Source organism: Cyprinodon variegatus, unplaced genomic scaffold (assembly GCF_000732505.1).
Source record: "Cyprinodon variegatus isolate N-32 unplaced genomic scaffold, C_variegatus-1.0 Scaffold106, whole genome shotgun sequence".
NCBI classification, from domain to species: Eukaryota; Metazoa; Chordata; class Actinopteri; order Cyprinodontiformes; family Cyprinodontidae; genus Cyprinodon; species Cyprinodon variegatus.
The window spans coordinates 810,053-833,065 of record NW_015150559.1 but is presented as its reverse complement, the minus strand read 5'-3'; the positions used below and the strand labels follow the sequence as shown (position 1 = coordinate 833,065).

The following is a 23,013-nucleotide window of genomic DNA, read 5'->3' as shown; positions in this document are numbered from 1 at the left end:
TCTTTCTTTCTTTCTTTCTTTCTTTCTTTCTTTCTTTCTTTCTTTCTTTCTTTCTTTCTTTCTTTCTTTCTTTCTTCTTTATACTAATTCCTTTTTTTTGGGCAGGCGGTAAACAGCAGTTAGGTTAATACTGTGATCAAAGACATCTTTTTATGCAGAATAGCCACCTACGGGCGCATTGCTGCTCCCCTCAGGAGCGGTGAAACGCCTTAGGGAAGCAGCTTTAACTGATGCTTCGTAATGCATTACGCTGCTGTACATTATGCATAAGTTAGGCTGTCCTTGGACATTAGTTCTGGACTCATATGAATACACTATGTATACGCCTAAAATTGAAAAAAATACATAGAAAGTTCAGTGTATGACAGCGTTTTAGGAAATTCTGGGACGTCAGACATATGCTGGCTAAATCGGCAAGGTGTGACAGTGCCCTAAGGTGTGTTATCAGCTCCCTAATTTTTGCCAAGCAATGTAGATCTCAGAATCAGTCACTAAGATATTACCTTCTCCAGAGACCATTTCTCGTGAGTGTGCTCTGCATACTTGTTAACCACAAAATCAAGTCTTTCAGGAACAGAGACACTAGTTCGAGGAGAGAAAACACAGAATCAAATTAGGTTAGCTGGAGGATTCTTGTCACTAAATGACAACTATTTCTGCCATTTCTTACTTTGATGTGTCTACAGGTTGGAGGTCAAAATATCCGCTCTCCAATGAGGTTATTCCCTCCATTTGAGACAAACAGCCTGGCTCTACATAGTCAGGAGGCAAAGCTTTGGCAACTGAAACAAGGCACTGCACACTTAGTCTGAACAACTGAGGACTGAGGGTCTTTAGAGTTGAAAAAGAAAGGGGAGAATGGAAGAAAGAAAAAAAATACTAAACAGATTAGAAATTAGCTGAATACAGACATTTGTAGACGTTAAAGTTCTTTGTACCCTCTTTACAAGCGTTTTTCCAAAATGTATCAGACTTTCCTTAAATACAAATAAGTTGTCAAGGTCCAGACATGGCGAAAATATGGCTACAGTAAGTTGGTTACAAAACAGAGAACATGCAAGACACTGGTCAGTTATTAAGTTTAATTCAACCTTCAACAACTTTGATGTTCGGTCTTGCAAAGCAAATACCGTTATAATAACAATTAATTGGAACACCTACTGCAAATCCAATCTAAAAATATTACTTTCTCCTTTGGTGCCATTTTCACCCTTGGTTGATTGGTTTTCTAAAATAAACCTAATTATATGTCTTATATTAAAACATCCATTGATTTTACAAGCCTCCACAGAAAACTGTATACTGTATACTGTTAGTATCTAACCTTATACCTCAGACAGAATTATACTACGTAATCAATTAATTTGCCTATTCAGTTAATCCTCTCATATTGTTTTTGCTCAGAATGATTCATAAAAAAGATGAGTTTAGAGCAAACTGAGAGCTGTGAGTTTCATTTGCGGGTTGTGTGTCTTTAAAGTCTCTAGGAAGTCTGCTCAAGTTTTCATACCGCGATATGATTAACTATTTATCTCCACTGTGCTCCTTCTTCTTTCACTAAAGTTCTCCTAATACACCAAAAGAGCACATGAATGAAATGCATTTTGCTGTTTCTCCTAAAATAGACAGAGAATGGTAAAAGGATAGAGTTGAAAAGATAACAGATGATACAATGTCCTTTTTTCAACTGGTCCATTCAATTTGAAAATATTATTTGAGTGTGTTTAAAATTTTAGGTAAAAGTTGAGGAAAATGTATTAATAATTTCTTACCTTTTTTGTCAAGCTCTTAAAAACACTCCAGAATAACTTTGTAGACAGATTGAGTTCATCTTCAGACGCAAAGTTCTGGTCATTCTGCCTTCCAGCTTGGGAATAATACCTCCATCTCTGCTCATAATGATTGGTCAACATCTGTGAATTAAGAAAACATAAATAAAAATCTGATATACTATTTTAAGAGTATATCTAATTTATTTATATACTTACTTTTAGAGGCATATTGCTGTGGTCTGAGAGATGGAGAACATCAAAGACAAGCCTTTGAAGGAGAGGCTGCATCGTAGATGTCTGGAGATTACTAAAAAGACCAAGAACTGATAACATGAAACCCTCCAACTCCATCACTAACACATACACACTAACAGAAATGTCTAAATACACAGAGGAGTGACTAATGTAATTTCATAAAGGCAAGGTAATCATTAATCTTACAAGATGATTAAATTCTGTAAATTAAGAACAAATTGGCGAAACAACATAATTAATCATAATACATTCTATTTGCGGTTTTATGGCTGGGTGGGTCAATGGATACAGAAAGTTGTGAGAATGACAGAAATCCAGGAAAAATACTTAAAATGCCCAAAGATACAATATGTATAAATATAATTAGGGTTTCACAATTGAGTTTGTTGGTTAGTTGTTTTTTTTTTTCTTTTTTTGAAGATTATGTTGCATCCCATGTTTTAGTGGAAAAAAACAAAAAGATAAACCCCCTCTTTAAAATGCATTCAGTGATACCGGTATTGTTTTTAAATAATTCCTACATGTACTTTAGTTTTTGTTAAATTACAACCAAAAAACCTGTTTTACTTTAATTGTGAAGTTATGTGAAGTTGACCATTTGTGAGAGTAATATATTTTTTAAATTTCTATTTGTAAAAACAAAATTAAGAACACAAATAGATTGCATAAATGTAAAAAATAACAACCCGCAAGTGTTATAAACAGTGCTGTGAAGCACTGTTGTAAGCATAAAGTGTAAGATTTACATAAAGATGTCTTTTATCTACTATTTCTTAATGGGATTAAAACAATCTATCAGAATATCACTCTGAATACTAAAGAAAGATGCAACTTCGCCTGCAGATAAATTAAATAATAACAAATAAACTGGATTTTATTTGTCTTAAAGTTGGTAAAACTCAACTTCAAGACGGAATTGTCTGTCTGTTAGTTTCCAATCTCACCTGCACAAAGCTAGCAAGCAATCCTCTGTGGTGTTTCTCTGAGCCCTGGTCAAGCATAGAGCTCTAGAGAGCCTGTAGATTGCCTGGATAAGGGAATCTACCAGCAATACATGATCCTCCAAATCCTGGAATAGGGCTGAATGTTTGGTGAGCAGGGGAAGAACAGCTGTACACAAGTATCTATTGAGAGCCAGTGCCATGTCTGTTGATCCTAGGGCAGTCTGTATTTAAAAAAAAGAGAGACTTTTGGAGTCTAGTGATGGAAGGAACATAATTAACAGGTAACAACTGGAAAGCATATCCATGTTTTTATATTAAATATTATGCATTTTTTATGCCAAAAGAAACAAGGAAAAAAATAAATATATTTTTGTTGTTACTATAAAATATATAGTGTTTAAAGCTCTATTTAGTTAGCTTTAATTCAGCCACAAACACGCCTTTTGGATTAGTGAGGTAAAATAACGCTCACAGTGTCCAAAGAAACAGCTGCTTGAAGGTCAGGCAGAAAGCCGACTTCCAGAAGGTGCAAAAGAAAACTCCTCTCCTGGATACCATAAACCCGATCCAGAAACAAAACCATAGCAGCCTTGTGGTCTGGACAGAACACTGTGGACAAGTCAGGCTCATCCAGCACACCATCTAGACAATAACAAAAAGTATTAGTTTAACTTAGCTTCTATTCAAAATTACAATAATCTCAAAGGGAAATAAATGACAAATTATAAAAAGGTAATAGCATACATTTCCACAGCAGTACAGCCCCCCAAAAAAGAAACAATCATACAATAAAATTATATTTTCTACCAGAAAACAAACTAGAGAATATTCAAAAGACTAGACCACAACTAGCCTAAACTTTTAATCATATCATGGAGTTGACATTTGTTTTATGCAGTATATCTTGTTGTGCGCTTCTTTTAGACATACGTCTACAACCCGAAGCTTTGGGGCCTCGTGTTATTGACAATGTGTTCAATGTAGATATAATATTAAAATTGCAAGTTTTAGCAAGTAGAATCCGATAGAATGTAAAGTATCCGTCAGCTTTTTGCAAAAAGCAAACAATCTTACAAGGAAAAATCATGGCTCTTTAAATGATGACTATTGTCATTAAATAAAACAAAACAAAATAAGATCATGTAATGTTTACGACTCCAATTGATTCTAAGTAAGCTGGACTGGGTATAAAGAGAAAAGGTTGTACCATTTTAGATTAAGCATTTTTTTTCATCCATCCTGACAAAATAAATGTGTATAGGGAAAAATATATATCTTCATATTTCACCCTGGAAATTTTATGTTAAAAGACAAACAATACCGCACATTGACCTTCAGAAATTGATGGGAGTTTAAAGCAGAGGCTGATGACTCCTTCAAGATCCTGAACAGGGATGAGTGATCTCAGGATGGCCCTGATGCGAATGGCTTCTCCTTTGCCGCCTTGAATTAGCTGATCAACAGTTCAGAAAAGAGAACATCTGGTAAGTTATATTTCCCCCTAAATAATCAGCAGCCGCAGTGAGCATATATATATACCGTATATATATATATATATATATATATATATATATACATATATATATATATATATATATATAATGTCAGGATACGCTAATGAGTTGTATTATATGTTAGATGAATATGTATCCTTGTTACAAATATACTTTATACATTATTAAATGCTACAAAATAAAGAGTACCGAAGAAAAGGTTCTTTAAATGATTGGCAAATGCCATGATTTATAATAAATTAAATGCATATGTTTATCATTATTTATGTTCACTATTTTGACATTCAAAGAACAAATAATCTTTTTTTTTTGGTATGTCATTAGATGTAACTCAGTGGCATGAAAATCTGCTGTAGTAGAAACTACTTACATGCATCTCTGGAGCACAGCGTCCCAGCAAGTCAATAAGCGCTGAATAGAAGGTCATGATGGCATGCCCCATGTGAATAAGGTCATCGTCATTGTTGTTTGGAGCGTCCCTGTGATAGAAATCGACCACAAAAGCCGTAAGAAATTTTCAATGTCAACAATCACACATTATTTAAGGAAACAAAAGTTTTGAGCTTTTGAGACAGATTTTTTGATGTGACACAAGATGTTAATTTTAGATTATCCATTATGTTTCTTCCAATGGGTGATACAGACATTGTTCTGTTTGAGTGCTGACTGGGTAAAGGTCCATCCATAGACTGGTCCTCAGAGATTCTAATGGCTTCCTTCATTGCTGCTAGGAGTCCATCTCCTTTATTTCCTCTTAGCGCAGGGCCAAAGCATTCAGGCCGACGAATGAGCAACCGCAAGACCACATATGCATTCTCCTCTATGCTTTCACCTTTGGGAAAAAGAGCAAAGAAAGTAAAGAAAAAATAAACTCTTAATTTTTTTAGACTGTGTGAGAAAGAACACTTTGGACTGGCTATGTGCATTATGTGTCATTCTTGTTTTGTTCGACTGTAAGTACATTTTTGTTGAATTTATGAGAAAAAAAATATTAGCAGAAGCAACATAATCATATTCTTATAAATATAGCACAAACTGAAGGCTTTAGCTAAAAGATAGAACTTTAAATCACAAAGACACCGGCCAAACAGAAAGCCATTTGGCTGAATGGTAAACAACCTCAAGGGCAATTCGGAGGGATGACTTTTAGGCACTGGTTCAGAAAAAAGATAATCAATAGCAGAATGAATTACCTCTGTTCCAAATGTCGAAGATAATGGGGAACATGAAATGAAGCAGCTATTTGTGGCTTTTAGGCTTTGCATTTTGCTCCTTGCTTGAATCCTTCAGCTCCCATGAGCAATTATTATCCAATGCATTATAAGCATTATAAGCATTTCTAAATGCCTCAATAAATAATTAAAACCGTGGTTGTAATAAAGAGAGTATTCAATAGTTTTATTCATATGTTTTTGCAATTCTTTATATTAAGTAGGGGCACAGGGAAGTTTAATGTCATAAGTTCATGTGATGTTAGGATGCAAAACATTTATCTCATTTCAAAGTAGTATCTAGAGCCATAGCAGAGTAATAAGAGTTATTAGAGTAAGAGCAGATTTTCTAAGTTACATTTTTACCTGCAGAAACAGAATTTCATGAACTAAAAAGAAAAATACACCACAAGAATTAAGTTTATATGTATATTTCTAGGTATAAGTTATGCCTAGAAATGTTTACACATTTTAAGTGGACGTTTTGACATTTATCAGATTGACTGCATCTGTATTTATAATATCTTTTAACGAATTCAAGGAAATCCTTCATTATACCTTTTACTATTAGCTCTGGATGACTAAAATCCATGTTTTGGATTTTGGAAATCAGACCCAGTAGACAAGATCAAACCAGGGATCCAACTTTGTCGAGTTGAATCAACCTGGCTTGGATCAGTCTATATTTGACCCAGTAATGGGTTTACAAAGTTACCCCAATTAGGCCACCTTTTACCAAGCAATTTTTTGAGTGTACTACGACTCTTTCCTTGATTGCATTTTATTAAGCTTATCACCATCCATGACAAGTAATAAAGTAAAAAAAAACCCTGTTAAGAGTAGTTTTTCATGCTTTAATCGTGCAAATGTACCATTACAGAAGACAGCAAAGCGTAGAAAATCCAGATAGCGCTCTCCCTCCACGGGGTTCCATCCAATGTCAGCGTAGCCTTTTGCCACAAGCATTGAACAGCTCTGGAGGCCACATGCAGCAAGGTAATGAACCACCTGGATTGTAAATCAGATTAGAAAAAGTAGACATGGTTTTTGTTTGCTTTTTGATGTGGCCTTTCACAACATTGTTGGCAAACTACAAAACAAAACAAAAACATATATATAGCATTACACCTTTTCTAGGTCAGGTTCCTTTAGTGATAATGCTAGCTCATTATTATCCATAACAGAGGCTGCTGCCACATCAAGAGGAGTGGAGCCACGCATGGATGGGGAAGCTGAAGAAAAAAAAACAAGTGAAAATTTTTAAAACTCATTCTAATAAAGCTGGTAAATTTACTATGTTACAATCTTGAGGAGATAAAGAACCTACCCAGTCCAACTCGGCTGTTTTCCAGTAAGTAGGTGAGGCAGTCAAATAGAGCTCCCTGATTGTGACGACTGATACGGCAAAAGTAACAAAGGAATCTACAACAGCTGGCTACCATCTTGGGGAAAGTGATTTCCTGAAACAGTAACATTTATGAAGTTAAAGTGGGTTAGTTTACAGTTTATAGCATAATATGTATTTATAGATAAAGACAATAATGTGTTAACAACAGCTGATTATAACTGTCAATCCATTACCTTGGACTCTCCTTCACCCAGAACATTGACCATCACCTCCATCACAGTCTCATGCATGCCTAAAGCTCTCATCAAATTGGGATGTTGGTAGAAAACTTTATTATTCATAATATCTCTGCAAATATAAACAATAAGCATCACTGCAGTGCACACAATTATGATAATGCATCACAAGAGACAATTCTTTCTCTACCCAAGCCTTCTGATCATCAGCTTCTCTTCTTCTTTCCCCATACGGACACTTAGGAGAGAACGGATTTGGCACAGGGAGGACAGGAGTGCCATGGTGTCCTCCATGGAAGACTGGCTGATGGTATATGCCTTTAACAGTGACCCTTTCATTTGGCCCTCGAGGCCCTGATACTGCCGGTATAGCAAAGTGAAGATAGCCCTGACCAGTTCAGGATCTTCTATCTCTCTTTCCTGAGCCCAGCACACCATCGTCTCCGAAATCAGTCTTCTGAGAGACTCTGCCAGGAAGTGAGAAGTGTTGATAAAAACTAGACTGTGGGACCTGAAGGCACTTATCATGAAAAAGCCAGAAAATACACTTTTAAATTTTTCCAATTCTAGACAATTTTCTAAACATATATTTTTCCCTGCTACAGACGAAAGGTAACTGAATCACAGAAGATCAAATCTTAGATGAAGTGAAAAATTAGAGTTTCTCATATTTCAAAATCTATAAAAGCAGGCTTACTTGGGGAGGAAGATTTATGTTCTTTCAATTCTATTGGTTTCTTTTTATGTCCAACTCGATAAAAAAGCCAATCTTTTAAAGACATTTTGGCATCATCTTCTTCCTCTGAGTCTGGAACCATTTCAGTGCCTTGATAAGACAGATATTAAAAGGATCTTTACGATTTATGGTAATTAGAGCGGTTGCCCTCTATGAGGGTTTCATAGTTCCATGATTTAATAATTGAAAGATCAACCATATTATTACCACAGTGTGTGTTAAGCAGGTGGTGAAAGTCCAATAATAGCTGTTGGAGTTCGACAGGACAGGGGCAGTTCTCTTGTTGTTCATCTTCCCTGAAGCTTAGCAGCAAATTCATCTTTTTAAATGGAGAAAAAATTGAAGAAAAAGGTTAACAAAAGTAGTGTGAACCATAATTATTTATCTTGTTAAAAGGGATAGACTTTTTAAATAATAGTCAATATTTAACCGGAAATGTATTTTTTACTCTTATTTGGTACAGATCCGAGTTAAAGCTTAAGGCATTTCTGAAACATAGGCCTCGACCAAAATAAACCCCTAAGAACTTTAAACAAAGAATCGATTAATTTGCCAAGTTTGTGTGCTCAGAAAAGGGATTTGACTTACAATCGTAGACCTTATAAAAACAGCAATTAAAAATTTACTTTAGAGACGATCATAAAAAACAAAGTACATATACTTTTGAACTAGTACATACTTTTTTTATATGCCAGGTTGGAAAAGTCTAAGAAAAGACTATGGCTCAGTCTCAGTCTTAATTCTTCAAAGATTGTTGGTAGAGATTAAATTCTTGTTTAAACCGTACCCCCATTTGTAAAGTGAAAGTTATTCACAAAGAAGCCAATTACTTTGTTTTTCACAGGATATGGATCATGAAAGAATGAACCATTTCTGACCATATTAAAAGTCCAGCAGAAAAGTAATAAACTGCAAAAGTCAGTAAACTGATAAACTACTACAGTATGTATGTTTGCTTTCCAAACTGCCTTTTACATTGGTTTGACAGTTTACAAAGATCAGAAATGCTTTACACCTTCCACTTTTGGTTTGTGTTTCACACATTAAGACCATAAGAGATGCAACACCTCCTACCTTCATTTTTTAAATAAATATTCATTGGATTCTCTGTAAATAACCACCCAATGCAAACACAAGCATTATTCAAAGGGTCATGGGGTTCACATAACCAAGACATTTCTGAGTTTCTTCTCAGATAATTGGTCGTTATCTGGAAACTTAATAGTTTGGATGTATACTAAATAAAGATCCAGAAAGAAATATTAATTTCAGATAAGATCATAACTACCAAATACCTTATGAGAGAACCTCACTTTTAAAATCTGTAAATATCCCTTTTGACAGTTATTATGCAGTCTAATTAAGTTCTGTATCTATCCAGGGCTACTCAACCTGTTCTTGTGGAGGAAGCCTGAACTCCTTGGTTTTGCGAGCAGTCAGCGCTGCAGACATGTTGAGAGCCTGCATGACCTGATTGTAACGAAACCTCTGGTTTTCTTGTAGCCGATGTACAAAGTCTGCAGAGAATGCAGTCACTGCTTCAACTCTGTGTTGCACCTGGCAGTCACACAGGTAGGACAGCAGATGACAAAGCTAAAAGAGGAGATGTGGAAAATCTTTCTTAGTCAGGGTTGCACTGGCACTTATCATATCCATAAACTCTTTCAGATTTCTGTCATGTTAAATCCACAAAGTTAAATTTGAATAAAAAATGTAAGTTAAAGACTAAACTAAACTTCCTTTGCAATTATTTAAAGTACGGCCTGGTGACTAACTTCCTTTACCATAGGTAAACACATGGAAGAAGAAGCGCTGAGACACTTAGGTTTACATACAAAGTTTTACAAATGAAAAATTTAAAAAATATTAGACTGAAATAAAAAAAATACCTAACTCTGATGGGATCATCCCCCAAGATACATTATGGTGGCAGCATCAGCATGTAGAGACTTTTTCTAACTTATTAAGAGAATTGATGGGAAGAAGGGTGGATGCAAACTACATTGCAGTGCCATAACAGACTACTAGAGAAAGAGACCTAAATTAGGGCACTGGTTCACCAGAAGATTAAAAACTGTAAATATACATTCGAGGTACAGTGGATAGTTTTGGCCAATGTTTCTCATTCTGAAGTAATCTTCTAATCCTCTAATACAACAGAAGAGATGTTCATGCTATAGGAAGTATAAAAACTACTGGTTCAGATCATATCTCTATGTCAAAATGGCCCAGTTATAGTAAACCTAAATCCATGTGTGAATCTGTAAATAACCTTTAAATAAAACCATATCTTATTTCCTTTGCACTTCACATTTATGTTCTCCTCTTTTTAGAAAAATATAGATGACTGCCTTGACAATACATTTCAAGCTTTAGCTGCTCAGAGCAACTTATAACAATTTGATTAAATAAAATTAGGTTTAGTGAACGGAAATAAATATACAATCACCTCAAGTTGGACAGCTTCTGGAAGCTTCATCTGAAGAAGCCCTTGTTTATTGATATCATCATGGTTTGTGCTCCTCTTCTTTTGTCCTTGTTTATCATCTTCACTTTCCTTTTCCTTCCCTTTAACAGTTTTGATATTTTTGGAGAATACATTTGGTTCAATTAGCCAAAGAACCTTTGCAAGGTCTTCATCCCCAAACACTCCCATGGCCAGAAGGCTGTACAACACTTTTAAAGGTGGAACAAGCAAAACTTCAACACTTCCTCCTGCAGGATCCCTCACAGCTTGACCGACAGCTACAACCCCAGCAGTCAGCATGTCCAATGTCAAATTCTTCAGTATGTCCAAAGGAATTTCTGGGCTGTCTGTGCAGGCTATTTCAGCCACACTTTCCTCTTCAGTCTCATAACCTCTGACAAAACAAGGAGATGAGAAATGCATCTGCGGTTTGAGGCACTTGCTTCTGCAAGTGCTAGGAATGCCTTCTGATGTTTGAGCAATCCCTCCAGAAAACTTTTCCATACCAAGATAAAATGAGGCTTCTCTGGTCTGGTCAGTCATTGGGATTATGTATTCATGATTCATCATAAGGCATGCTGTTGTGTGGCTGCTTAGATAAACCTAAAAATAAAAAGTATAAAAGGTAACAAAAGCTTTGTTATTATCATTGTTTGCATTAATTCCAACAGGTACCTGAATAAGGAGCTGATAATACGCTGAGCGGAGCTGCCCCGGGAGGTTAGGATTCTGAATAGCATAGAGGATCTGTGACTGGTCAACGTGACTGCACAGAGCATGGCAAACTCTGTTGTTACCAAAGGCAGCTAGCGAGGAGTAGAGCAGGAGGATATTTTGATGAAAAGTGAGGAGGTCATCAAGCTCGGACAGCTCCAAAATGTCAACACACCTAGTGAATGTCAAGGAAAAATTAAGGAAAGTTTTAGAGGTTTTGCTTTCTTAAAATCTAATTAAAACTGTAATGGGGGATATTGAAGGGTACCTGGTTAAAAAAAAAGGCAAATCTATTGTAATTTAAAATTGCGGACATGTAAAATTTTGCTTAATAAAAATATTTATGTAAATGGGTAAATACAACCACACATTATTTGGTTCTTTTTTTTATTTTTACCTATTTTCTTCAGGAATCTGAAGAATCATTACTTGTTGGGGATCAGAGCATTGGACTCTCCAGCCATGGTGCTCATCTGGTCGATCTACAAATACCTTTAACCCACTGTCTGGTACTCTGGTCCATGTGACAGGTTTCAGGTGCTGAACCTGAAACCTTGGAGGGCATTGAGGACTTGGGTTCCTTCTCTGACTGCGAAGCAAACCTGATGACAAGGGCATGACGTTCTAGAAAAAAATAACAGCATCACTATAGTTCATCAACTTGAATTTATTTTTTATTTATCATGTTAGAAGATTTATTAATAACTTTATATTTTCATATCAGTTCATTGGCATTAATTACCTTTGTGCTTTCAAGTTCAAACTGAAACATGTTGGTGGTGGTTGGCTTGACAAAAACAGCTGGAAACAGCTTGGTACCAGCCTCCACCTATTTTAGTTGGGAAATAGTTTCACAGCTTAATTATGAAATGTAAACCATTAACATTTGTCTAAAACAGCTTGAATGACGTGCTTTCTCAAACATAAGTTGCATACAGAAATATTTGTTCAACAGAAGAATAACCATTCATGCGTACATGCTCATTGCCACTCACTTTTCATGTTTTATGCTACAACCTTTTTTTTACTCAGATATAGTAAAGTATAAAAGCAAGAATAAAAGGATACAAGCTTTTAAAGTTCTTTCTTCCTGCTGTAAGTCACATGAAAAATACTTATATACATAATAAAAAACATAAGCAACCACTTATCTTTCAAGGCCTGCCGCTTTATTTTATCTCAGCTGTAGCTATTCTATGAAAGCAAGCAGTAAAAACAAATGCTACAAAAGACCCAATACTGTAAGTGTAATAGCATTATGAAGAGGGGATGTTTTTGTAACAGGAAAGCTAGTCAGAGCTGTAAAAATCACATGGCTGCAACTAAAGGTAGGACAATCCTAAACAACTAGTTTACCATCCAGCAGGTTGACATTCACAAACAGCAAGAGCTACAATTAAATTGTTTGATTGTGCTGGACTGAGTAGGTAAAAGTAAAGACATAATTCTAATTAAGAATGAATGTCTTGAAGTATTATTTTTGTTTTTTTAAAACTTTGAATCTGTCTATTCAAAGCAGATATATCCTAAATAATCCGTTGAGGAAATGAGGTGTAATAGGAAATTAGATTATAATGATGTTGCACTTAATTGCTTTAGCAGGACTTTAGTATATATCCAAGTATATACATAAGAAAAGTGTCAAATTGATATGTGCAATGCTAAATAAACACTATAACCTTAAGCCACTAGAGGCACTAGACCTGTTACTTCCAAGTTCAGCATCCCTAAAAGCACCTGGCGGTATTATCTGATGTTTGACAACTTTGGACCATCAGACTGAAAAGTCATGAGGTAAAAGACAAGAACACGTCCAGCCCTCTAGACTAAATCGTGCATCAAACAACTGAAAAATTAGTCTGATCAGGAAAGTGTTATATTGGTTCTTTGTCTAACAATAACTTTCTGTTAAGCAGATCTAAAAAAAAATACACCCATTTCATCCTAGAATGCAAAGGACTGTGATGTCTCCAGTCACTCTCTATTGAAAGTAGAGGTATTTTTTCTATTGAGTCAGGGAGGCTGAATTATAGGTCCACCGCAACTTTTTAATGTGGTTTTACATTAGCAAGGTACAATATCTGCTGCAGGACCTACTTGAAAGAAAGTTGACATTTCAATGCCATTGGAAGTAAAGGTGAGCAGTCCAGTCGCTGAATCAATCAAGCAGCCAATCTCCAACCCTGCACTCCGACGACTCTGAGACAGACCTGTGGCCTCTCCAGCACAAACCATGAAACTGTTGCATCGCTTCACACTATACCAGAGAGATTGGAAAACCTTCAGTCAACAGTAATTATAGCATATAGGACACAAATGGGACATTAAAATTATGAGGCTGAGCAGATTATAACTTAAGAAGGAAAAGTAAGCCATCAACTCTTATATATTCACAAAAATATGCAATTCTCTTTGCACTGATTAACCTTTCCTGAACTTTGCCAGTGTCATCTCCGAGGGTGACAGTCACTGTGCCGACATTGTCCGCATCAAATGTTGTGTCATGTTGATGAAAGTCAGAGGTCACCCAGCCTATCCACACATTGAATGGCTCCTGGCCAGGAAGAACCCTCACTGCATAATAATACTGAAACAAATAGGTCATTGAGTGTATGGTTGGGTATTCAAACCGTGTTTATGCAGTTATTGTATTAGTGTGGCTGGTAATTGGAAAAGAACAACAGCATAATGAAAGTGCACAATCCATTGTTTAACAGTTTGTTTAATATTCCCCATCTAGGATAGAAGGCTAGCAATACAATCCATCTTAAAAATTGCAGACTGCAAAAATATTAAAATATATAAAGAAAAATTATTTAGCACAATCAAGTAGTTGTGATGAAATGAGGTAATGAAGAAATATTACTCTAGCGCTCTGGATAAGATGGTCATAGTTATCCTTTTCAACAATGACGTCTTCCAGAAGCCGTGCAGAGGAGTTACTGCTGACTAAGCCTGGTTTGTTCCTTTTCATCATGAACCTTCAAGATAACAGAAAGTGGAATTGGTTATGCAAAGTTTCTCTTTCAAATCATTGTTCCTTCAAATCTATTCAGCTNTCAGACTGTTATTTTCCATGTATGTATTATTTGTTGTTTTTAACTTTGTTCTCTCGGTTTCTTTTCACGGAATATACAAGTGGGCCAGTTTATGGTTAGGTGTGTCTCTTCCGTGGATTGTGTAAATTGGTTCTGACCCCATATATTCACAGCATAACTGCCTCCTTGATGATGCTACTGTTATCATTAACCATTAACCATCATTAACCATTAACCATCAGCAGCATTCTGCCTGATTATCAATAAGAAGAAAATATTCTTATTATTAATATGCAGGCAGAATGCTGCTGATGCCCTCTTATTATTTCATCTTTCAGGACATAATTTGTCAGAGTTGTGGATAACATTAACTTTCTGTAAGCTCTTTGTTTTCTTTCCAATTGTAATTACTTCAACTCCCATGGTTCTTTGGTTCTTTTCAGTGTCAAGGTATTTATGTAGCTAAGCTGCCTGTATTGCTATCATCACAGTTCTTTGTGACTTATTTTTGAAGTTATTCACTGAGCTATTGCTCCTAATATCTGCATATAATCTTAGATTGTTCTTCCCCAAAATAGTAGTTATGGACCAGCCCTTCTGTGTTTTGTTTTTTTCCTCTTACAAATGAGAGCATTTGATGACCATACATTTGTTTAGTCATCACATGCTTACTCAGAATAAGGGACAGCAGCAAATTGAATGACTTGATGCCAATGACCATGGTGTCTACAGTAAAAGGGAACTGTAAAGTGATCAGATTAATGCGGCTTTATTTTAATAAAGCTTGGATTAAATCAAACTGAATGTAACTGGATATAAATATGGCAAAAAGAATGATAAAAATTCCCTAATTTGAAAAGTAACATGCCCTTTTTTATTAAACAAATGGTAAATAAGTGAACTGAATTAACATCTAAATGTTTAAAACATTTCAATTTTTCCCTATATGTTTAATATCAGGGTTTTTTACTCTTTTACCTACCGCTGTTTTAGTTTTGATGTTTTTTCATGACCGTGATCCTTGTGGTTGAGCTCATCTCTTGAGCCAGCAAAGCTGCGTGCTGACTTCATCAGCACTTCAAAGTCAGAGTCTGTGTCCTCCAGCTCTTTTCTCGCTAAAGGACAACAGGCATTAATTACACTGTGGCCCTGGGGAGCTTAACTAGAACAATACATCAAGGTCATAATGGTAGAATATCAGTTATCTAGACAGGGGATAAGTCTGAATAATAGCAGCTGGATTCCATACACAATTTACAGTATTTCATCTAATGGATCATTGGTTTTATGTGCTGCATTAGATACAATATTATCTGTGTGAGTTCTCTGAGCAATGCATACGAACCTGAACTTGGAGTTAAAGAGCTGGAGGGGACTAGAGGCACACCATCTTTAGGGCTTCTGAGTGTGGCAGCACACTCAATGGGCATGCTGAGCCGGTAAAAGCCCATCTCACTCCCTCCACCATGTTGCACCAACAAACGCTGAGAGACCCTCAGGCTGGATAAGAAATCCATTGAGCCCCTGAGTCGAGTAACCTTGAGTCAGATTAGCAAAATGTTTTGGGAATCAAAGTGGTGCATTAATACATATAAAAAAAACATTGCTGAGTCCCAGAGATGGCTCCATATTAACAATTCTACAGCTATTGTACAGTGCTAGGTCCTTGCAATGATTGTTACCAAGCTGTGTGAAAATAATCCCTCGACCACTGCACTAACCTGAAGGTTTTGATCATCAGGCTGCACTGACATAAAGTGCGGCAGATTCCAACTCATCCACAGAGATGGGTCTCTGGTCATATTAAAGGCAAAAGGTTTATAACCCTCTTGCTGGCCACACACATTAAAGTACTGCAGAGTCTCCACCTGGCGGCCTAGATTTAGCCTTCCCACCTGGTTCACCCCAACACTGACCACAGGCAACAGGCCTAAAAAAAACAAAGGGAAATTTGTTCAAGGGTGGACTTCATAAATACATGAACAAATGGAAAACAAGAATAAAGATGTTTATAGTCTTAAGAGGGGTTACATTCTTGCTGATTTCTTTTCATTTTACACTTTTTATCCCACTAGAATTTTAAAAATATTAAATTTGCAAAGGAAAATAAGGCTGAGGGGTTAAATGCAAAACACACATCTTGCTGGAAATATACATTTACAATTTTCCCAGAAAACAATAGTAAATCACAGTGAATGGCAGGTTGTCACTTTGAATCTTTAAGGTCAAAAACACTTGGGCTCTGCATCACCACAATGGCTGAAATACACCAACCTTAGCTCAGGAAAACACTAAAACAGCGTTTCAGTTGGGCCTAGTTAAAATCTTGAACTTAAGACCAATCATTAAGGCCATATCTCATATAGCATTAAAGACACTTTAAATTGTCGCATTGTTAGTGAATAAACAATGTTACAACAAAGAATGAGCTAAAATTACACCAAATTTATGTAAATTACTCATTCCTAACCAGGAATATTTAATGCCGTCTGTTGATAAAAGTGGTTGCACAACCTTTTAATAGGTTTATGGGAGAATTTGTTTTACTCAGGTTAGTATTACTGCCTGCTTCTATGAATAACTCAAATCATAATATAAAAATAGCATTTACTCTGGATATCTTTTTTCAGCGTTACCATTTAGTGATGATCCTACATACTCAAGTGACCAAACCCTCAAACAAAATCTAGCTGAAACTGAAACTGTTTTCCAGTACTGTATCTATATGTTCTCACAGTTCCATAGAAAATATCTGTGTTCAGTATGCAAACTCCAGCAAAGGATTTTCCCGCACCATCTCTGATATCCAAATCCTTGGCAGCCAGCTCTGATCCTCTGTCATTAAACAGCAGCTCTCCATTGAGCGTGACCATCATGGTGCCTTCAAACATGTCCACCAAGCAACCCACCACATCGCCTCTGAGCCACGGACGCCCCAGGGGCTCACCTCCCTGATGGCACCACTGAGCCTGAAAGCAAAACATTGGAAGATGTTTTTTTCTTAATAAAAAAAAAAACTATATATGGATATTTAACTACAGCATCAAAGTACAAAAAAGGGGATGAAGTAAAAGAATACTGCTCATTTATGTAGAATTGAACATCTTAAAACAACAGAGGTACGTTTACCTCTTGTAAATTAACCAATATAGGAACAGAGCAGGATAGAATTGTGTGTTTTTTCCCTTGTAGAAGTTTAAAATAATACATTTCTTAAAAATGAACATAAAAAATTCTGCATTGTAAAGATCAAATAAGATGACATTCGGACAGATCAATTTCTGCAAACGATTTCAACGCATGTTTTTTTCTCAACTGCATTTGACAAATAATGTACAATGCCATGACATCTGCTAATGCTGATGCATCAATTCATTATTTTGTTTCAATACAAAAATGCATCATGAAAAAAAGTTTTTTCAGCTCTTATTCAAGGATGAGGGTGGCAGGAATAAATGCAATAAAGATTTTAAGGAAGAAACAATTCAGAAATACATGACTAACAGGAGACAAACACAAACAATCTAACAACAGAGTGAATAAACCCAGTTTTTATGTTGAGGTCATTTAACTGTTGAATGTACACAGGTAAGTAATTAAACAGTTAAACAGAGTCCGGGTATGGAAATGAGTAAATGCCGTAATATAATAGAGACTAATCTGGTAGTCAATCGCATAAATTGAAAGCATGTGGATTAAGGAGTAGTTTTAAATGCCTTAATAAATATTGTGTATTTGTATTTAATTTGAGGGCATTTATGGTTATATGACTCAAACACTCTATAGCAATAATCAGCTATAGAGAATGTATGAAAATATAACTTCAAAACTGCTTTTACTGACCAAGGCAACCAGCTAGCCTTGTTTTCTAGCCCTGCTTCATGACACATATTAATGGAGACACTTGTAAGGTATAGTATTACAAGGTTTGGAATGGAATCGCTTATATTTTAAAAAGCAAGAATCAATGTCTTTTACAATTTCTGAGCCAAATCTATAAACCCTTAATTTCACTCAATTTCTTAAAACAATGAATAAATAAAATTTAACAGCTGTAGCAACTGATGAGCTACAGTAACTCAAAAACCTTGGTAAGGAACTGAACTTTATCCATAATATTACTATGATTTTGCTTGCAAATGATAGTATTTCTTTTTATTATGTGCAAACCTTATAACCTCGATCTTGCTGGTTTTTATCAAATATATGTCTGGAATTTGTATTTTTACTTGATTATATCTAATTAATTAATCTCCAAGAAGTGCATTGGATGGTATACCACCCATGTTGTGGCATTACATCACAACCCTACTGAGACCCTGTTGATCTCTGACTTTTATACCGTAAGTTGCATCAATGCTGGTTTTCTCCTCATTAGTGAAAAATATTACCCTTAACATGAGGAAATTTAAGGGAAAGGTTATTTTTGTATACCCCATGTGAGGTGAAAGTCGATTTAATAACTTAAGGATTAGTAAATTTTCCAAACCAAATTAAACACCCAAAGAGTGATAAAAAAATATTATAACACTCATTTTCTCTCTGAGTAGATTGGAGTGTTCTTGGTTATCAAATGTCTGGTTTTGTTATAATAAAAAAATAAAAAAATGATTTCCTTGTAGAGACTTGAATACATTCAACACAAACTGCCTTGAATTATGAAAGGAAACCATTTTATCAAATTAGCTTGAAAGCAGTTTTATGAAACAAAAACATCTAATCATTAAGGTCTGAACAAAGTTCAGACTAAAAGTTGCTTTTTAAAACAGATCAGATAAATTGCATATTGATATTGGATAAGAGACATCAAAGATAAAAGGAAATCTGAATTTAGGCAATGCTTGTAAATTAAATCTACTCTGATGAAAAAACGGCACAAATCCACAGTATGCTTTTTTTTAACAAACTAGCTAGGAATTGGGTTTTTACAACAGCAAGCATCTTTGGGAAATCAGGAGTTGGTAAATTGGAATGCCTCACCTCAAATCCATCAAAGACATAAGCCTGGTCATCTGAGCCAAGCTCTTTATCTGGAGTACAGCCTGGTCGGGCCCAACCCACTCTCATATTCCCAGCTGTCAGGACTTCGAATTCAAAATACCACTTCCCCTTGGTCACCACGTAGGATTTATCTGGTCTGAACACTCTGCTCTTTTCCATCGAGAAGAGGCATGGCTTTGATAAAGGAGCTGTCAGTCAAAGAAACAGAGTAAAAATGGTTATCTCATAAAATGAAATTTAAATTCCTCCCTTGTTAGTTTATCTTTCCAACACTGACAGAGGTTACAGCAATAAACCACAATTTAAAAACTGCAACTTACTGTAGAGTTTCCATTAGGTTTCATACATTAGCTATTCATTGAGAACATGTACATGGTTAAAGAAGTCCACAACAGATAGAATAGAGATAAATTAAACTGAGACTTTAAAGATTAGTGACAGGTATTTGATTCATACTCTGTTCCTGGCTTAAGGACTCCAGGCTGTAGCCAAATGCCAGCAGGATACAGACGGCCTCTCTCACACTTTCAGTGCCTGCTTTTCTCATCCTTTCATCAACAAGACTGTAAGGTACGAGGTGAGGGCTCCGCTTTCCTTTTATATCCTACAAACATAGATTGGAAAGAGCAAATGGGTAGTTAAATGTTGTCCGAATGTCTTTAACATTTTAAGGATCTACTGTATGTATAATTATGGGATATGTGTTCAGAGAATGAGCAGTCTCATGGCATGCTGTGGGGCGGATTTAATTGTATTAAATGGATAAACAGATTAAACTTAAAACTTGTAATTGTTTTGCTGCAAGACATTTGGGTCTAAAATGTAATATGATCTAGGGGCTAAATAACCTGTAGCATTTCGTACATAATGAAAAAAACTTAAACTGATATTTATAACATAATAGTTGGTGTGTCCAAGAGATTTTTATGTTCATTTTATTGATTTAAGTTACAATGTGTTCTTTGAAATAAGAAAATATACAATTAGAGAAATAGAATATCTTAAATTTTAAATTTAATTTTCATTTGTTTAAAACAACAGAAGTATAGAGGAGATTGCCTAGTTAAAATTCCACTGATGTTCTCCCAAAGGTGCATAAGGCAAAAAAGGTGACTATCAAAAGTAAGCTAGCTTCCTATATTGCTCCATCTAAGTGCACCATTGTACAAAAAAAACCTAACTTCAAGGGCGTGAAGGACATTAACAATATATAGACTACAGCTGGAGCCAGAGGTTCAAGAGCAACAGAGCATAGCTCCAATCCAGACATGGGCAAAAACCAAATTGGGAAAGAAATGTTCTTCTTTCAGATATCAGAAAAGCAAGCCTTGGACTTGTACATCAAGTTTCTAAAGTTTTGGAGGAAGACTTGAAGGACATAGAATCCATATGTCATGATCGAAGCGCCGGTAGCTTCTATGATTACTTACATTATTCACCTGCTATTCCCTCCCTGCTCTCTAATTATCATTAATCTTATTATCCTGCTCCCTCTGCTATATATACAGTTCAGCCCAGCTATCAGGGCCAGATCATTATTCGTCTATTTCTTAATTTATTTGTCTATTCTTTGTTTATTCGTGTTATGTTTTCATGTCAGTTATTCATGTTTGTTTCATGAGAGTTAATTTCCTGGTTCATGCCCTGAGTCTTGGAGACCAGTGGATTGAGAGGGTTTGGTGTTTGTCTCCTGTCTACTGGTTGTGTCCCGGCTCAGGCTTTTGGCTTGGAATGCAGGGAAAGTCAGTTTTAATTCCTGTAAGCCTGGCTCCAAGGTGGACACCAGTTTAAAGTTTGCCGTTTATCCTGGAACCATGTCTTGTCTATGTTCCTCTCTACCCCTGAGCGTGCCTGTATTTATCGGCGTGTGTCTGTCTGCATATGCTGGTGGTATCATAGAACTCTGAACCTGCCTTCACACTCTGAGGATTCCTGAAAACCCTGAATCTGTCTGTTCCTGTTCGGATTGGAACCCCTTGTCAGGCAACGTACTATGCCTGGAACTCGGAACTGTCCGGTTCTGAACTATTTCTCTGACCTGGATCGGTCTCCTGCCTGCTCACTGGGGTTGCTGCATCTGGGACACTTTGGACGGCTCTGAGCCGCATCTCATTTATCAGTCCATCAGCTGGATCTTGCCTTCTTCGGAGAGGATGGACTGTACTGTTAAACCAGGTAAGTGACTCACTTGGATAATCATTTCCATCAGATGATCCTGGTCACTTACCTATGTTTCTCCCTCCAGAATGTCAGTGATTGGGCAGTGCCCCGCCTCCCCCTGCAGCCACTGTGGTCCAATTATCCTTAGCAGCCCGTGTTTCTGTTGTGTTCTGTCTTATCATTTCTATTATTAAACGTTTTGAATCTTCCCATTGTCTGACTTGCCTTGAATACTGGGTCCATCTGTCCCATTTTATGACACCATATTTCTTAGGGTTGAGGATGGTTTTGCCACAGTTAGTGATTAGTCATTTCACCTGTGGCTACTGGGAAATTGTTCACTGTAAGTTATCAGTTTGAAGCACTTGAATGTTGTTAAAAAGGAATGGATAGTTCTGGATTTTATACAAACCCAAAAAAAGCTAACATCTGTAATATGTGCATTTTAACTCTCACTGTTTAAATGTTAAAACTAGTCTGTATTTGTAGAAACAATTCATAAATGGGGTGCAGTCACTGCTATGAAAAAAGATGCCACACTAAATTTAAGGGGATAAAAAAAATTATGGAAGTGTTAACTGCATTTCAGTTGAGAAGTTAAGTTTAAATACTGTATATGCTGTACTGTAATATATAACTCTGGGTGTAATGATTAAGTTCAATGAGTTAGATTTTTTTTGTATTGATTTGTTGAAATATATGAAATGTTTATGGTATTCTATTGTATCGTGATCCGCCTTTATGAAACCAAGGCCACATAAAAAATAGCACCTGCTGAGGTCCATAGGTCCATCCCTGTTTGATACGCTCTCTGGCCCATACATTATGTTGGTTTTCTGCCAGCAAGGTAACCACATGCTCATCGGCTGAACTGAGGATAATTTGTCTTAAATCTATGGGTGCAGGCCTGTAGCCACAGGGCAGCTCATACCTGAAACAGATGATTGAGAAAAAGGCATTGGTATATCAAAATCAAATCTAAAACATTTGCATAAAATATTATGTTTTATCCAAACTCTAACAATGCAAATTCCATCAAAATTCAATCAAGCACATTAAAATTATTACTTTGCGTGTAATCTCATGTATTTGGTGCGTTCCTCAGCGCAGTCATCAGCTAAACCAATGTGGAAACCAAGTGCAAGCAGGGTCCTTCAATAAGACAACAGGACGCATTAACACACTACCTCTTTCATAATTAATATTCAACTTTTTAACCAAAATTTAAACTTTGATCGGATTTCAGTTTGTCATTTTAGGTTTCATCTATTAAAGCTTACTTAAGTGTATCCTCAGCCATCTGTAGGTTCTGGTTTCTCTCCTGCTCTGGAAGCTTGGAGAACTCAACTAGACAAGGATCATGTTGTTTGCTTTCATCTTTCACCTGGGTGTCAAAAACAGCTGTTTATTACATCACAGGCAGAACCAAAAATTAAGAGATTGGGGATATTAATTAAATGTTTCCCTAAAAACTACTTTTCTTACTGTTCCATATGTCCACCCAAGGTCAATTCTGTCCTTTAACCAGAGTTCATGAAAATTTTCCGCCATTTTTTCTTTGATGTCTTCAAGTTGTGGAGGTAATACAACCTATAAGAGAAAAACACCTGACATTGC

The 23,013-nt window shown here is 36.1% G+C and overlaps 1 protein-coding gene across 1 annotated transcript in view; it reads right to left on the bottom strand.

Moving 5' to 3' along the window:
• The window catches only part of LOC107084672 (ryanodine receptor 2-like), a 99,917-nt gene that overhangs the window by 56,478 nt on the left and 20,426 nt on the right, over positions 1–23,013 (bottom strand). The window contains exons 21-54 of the mRNA XM_015374604.1: positions 22,882–22,986; positions 22,677–22,780; positions 22,465–22,548; positions 22,168–22,327; positions 19,693–19,840; positions 19,216–19,424; positions 17,030–17,204; positions 15,957–16,165; positions 15,581–15,773; positions 15,218–15,350; positions 14,064–14,178; positions 13,624–13,784; positions 13,295–13,454; positions 11,940–12,026; positions 11,595–11,821; positions 11,159–11,372; positions 10,466–11,086; positions 9,409–9,609; positions 8,224–8,335; positions 7,978–8,106; positions 7,471–7,747; positions 7,278–7,392; positions 7,024–7,156; positions 6,825–6,928; positions 6,569–6,704; positions 5,131–5,317; positions 4,856–4,964; positions 4,304–4,424; positions 3,444–3,613; positions 2,972–3,192; positions 1,989–2,079; positions 1,773–1,913; positions 671–831; positions 504–582 (exon numbers count right to left, since the gene is read on the bottom strand). Coding sequence (XP_015230090.1) covers positions 504–582; positions 671–831; positions 1,773–1,913; positions 1,989–2,079; positions 2,972–3,192; positions 3,444–3,613; positions 4,304–4,424; positions 4,856–4,964; positions 5,131–5,317; positions 6,569–6,704; positions 6,825–6,928; positions 7,024–7,156; positions 7,278–7,392; positions 7,471–7,747; positions 7,978–8,106; positions 8,224–8,335; positions 9,409–9,609; positions 10,466–11,086; positions 11,159–11,372; positions 11,595–11,821; positions 11,940–12,026; positions 13,295–13,454; positions 13,624–13,784; positions 14,064–14,178; positions 15,218–15,350; positions 15,581–15,773; positions 15,957–16,165; positions 17,030–17,204; positions 19,216–19,424; positions 19,693–19,840; positions 22,168–22,327; positions 22,465–22,548; positions 22,677–22,780; positions 22,882–22,986 — 5,592 coding nt within the window. The remainder of the gene's footprint in view (positions 1–503; positions 583–670; positions 832–1,772; positions 1,914–1,988; positions 2,080–2,971; positions 3,193–3,443; positions 3,614–4,303; positions 4,425–4,855; positions 4,965–5,130; positions 5,318–6,568; positions 6,705–6,824; positions 6,929–7,023; positions 7,157–7,277; positions 7,393–7,470; positions 7,748–7,977; positions 8,107–8,223; positions 8,336–9,408; positions 9,610–10,465; positions 11,087–11,158; positions 11,373–11,594; positions 11,822–11,939; positions 12,027–13,294; positions 13,455–13,623; positions 13,785–14,063; positions 14,179–15,217; positions 15,351–15,580; positions 15,774–15,956; positions 16,166–17,029; positions 17,205–19,215; positions 19,425–19,692; positions 19,841–22,167; positions 22,328–22,464; positions 22,549–22,676; positions 22,781–22,881; positions 22,987–23,013) is intronic.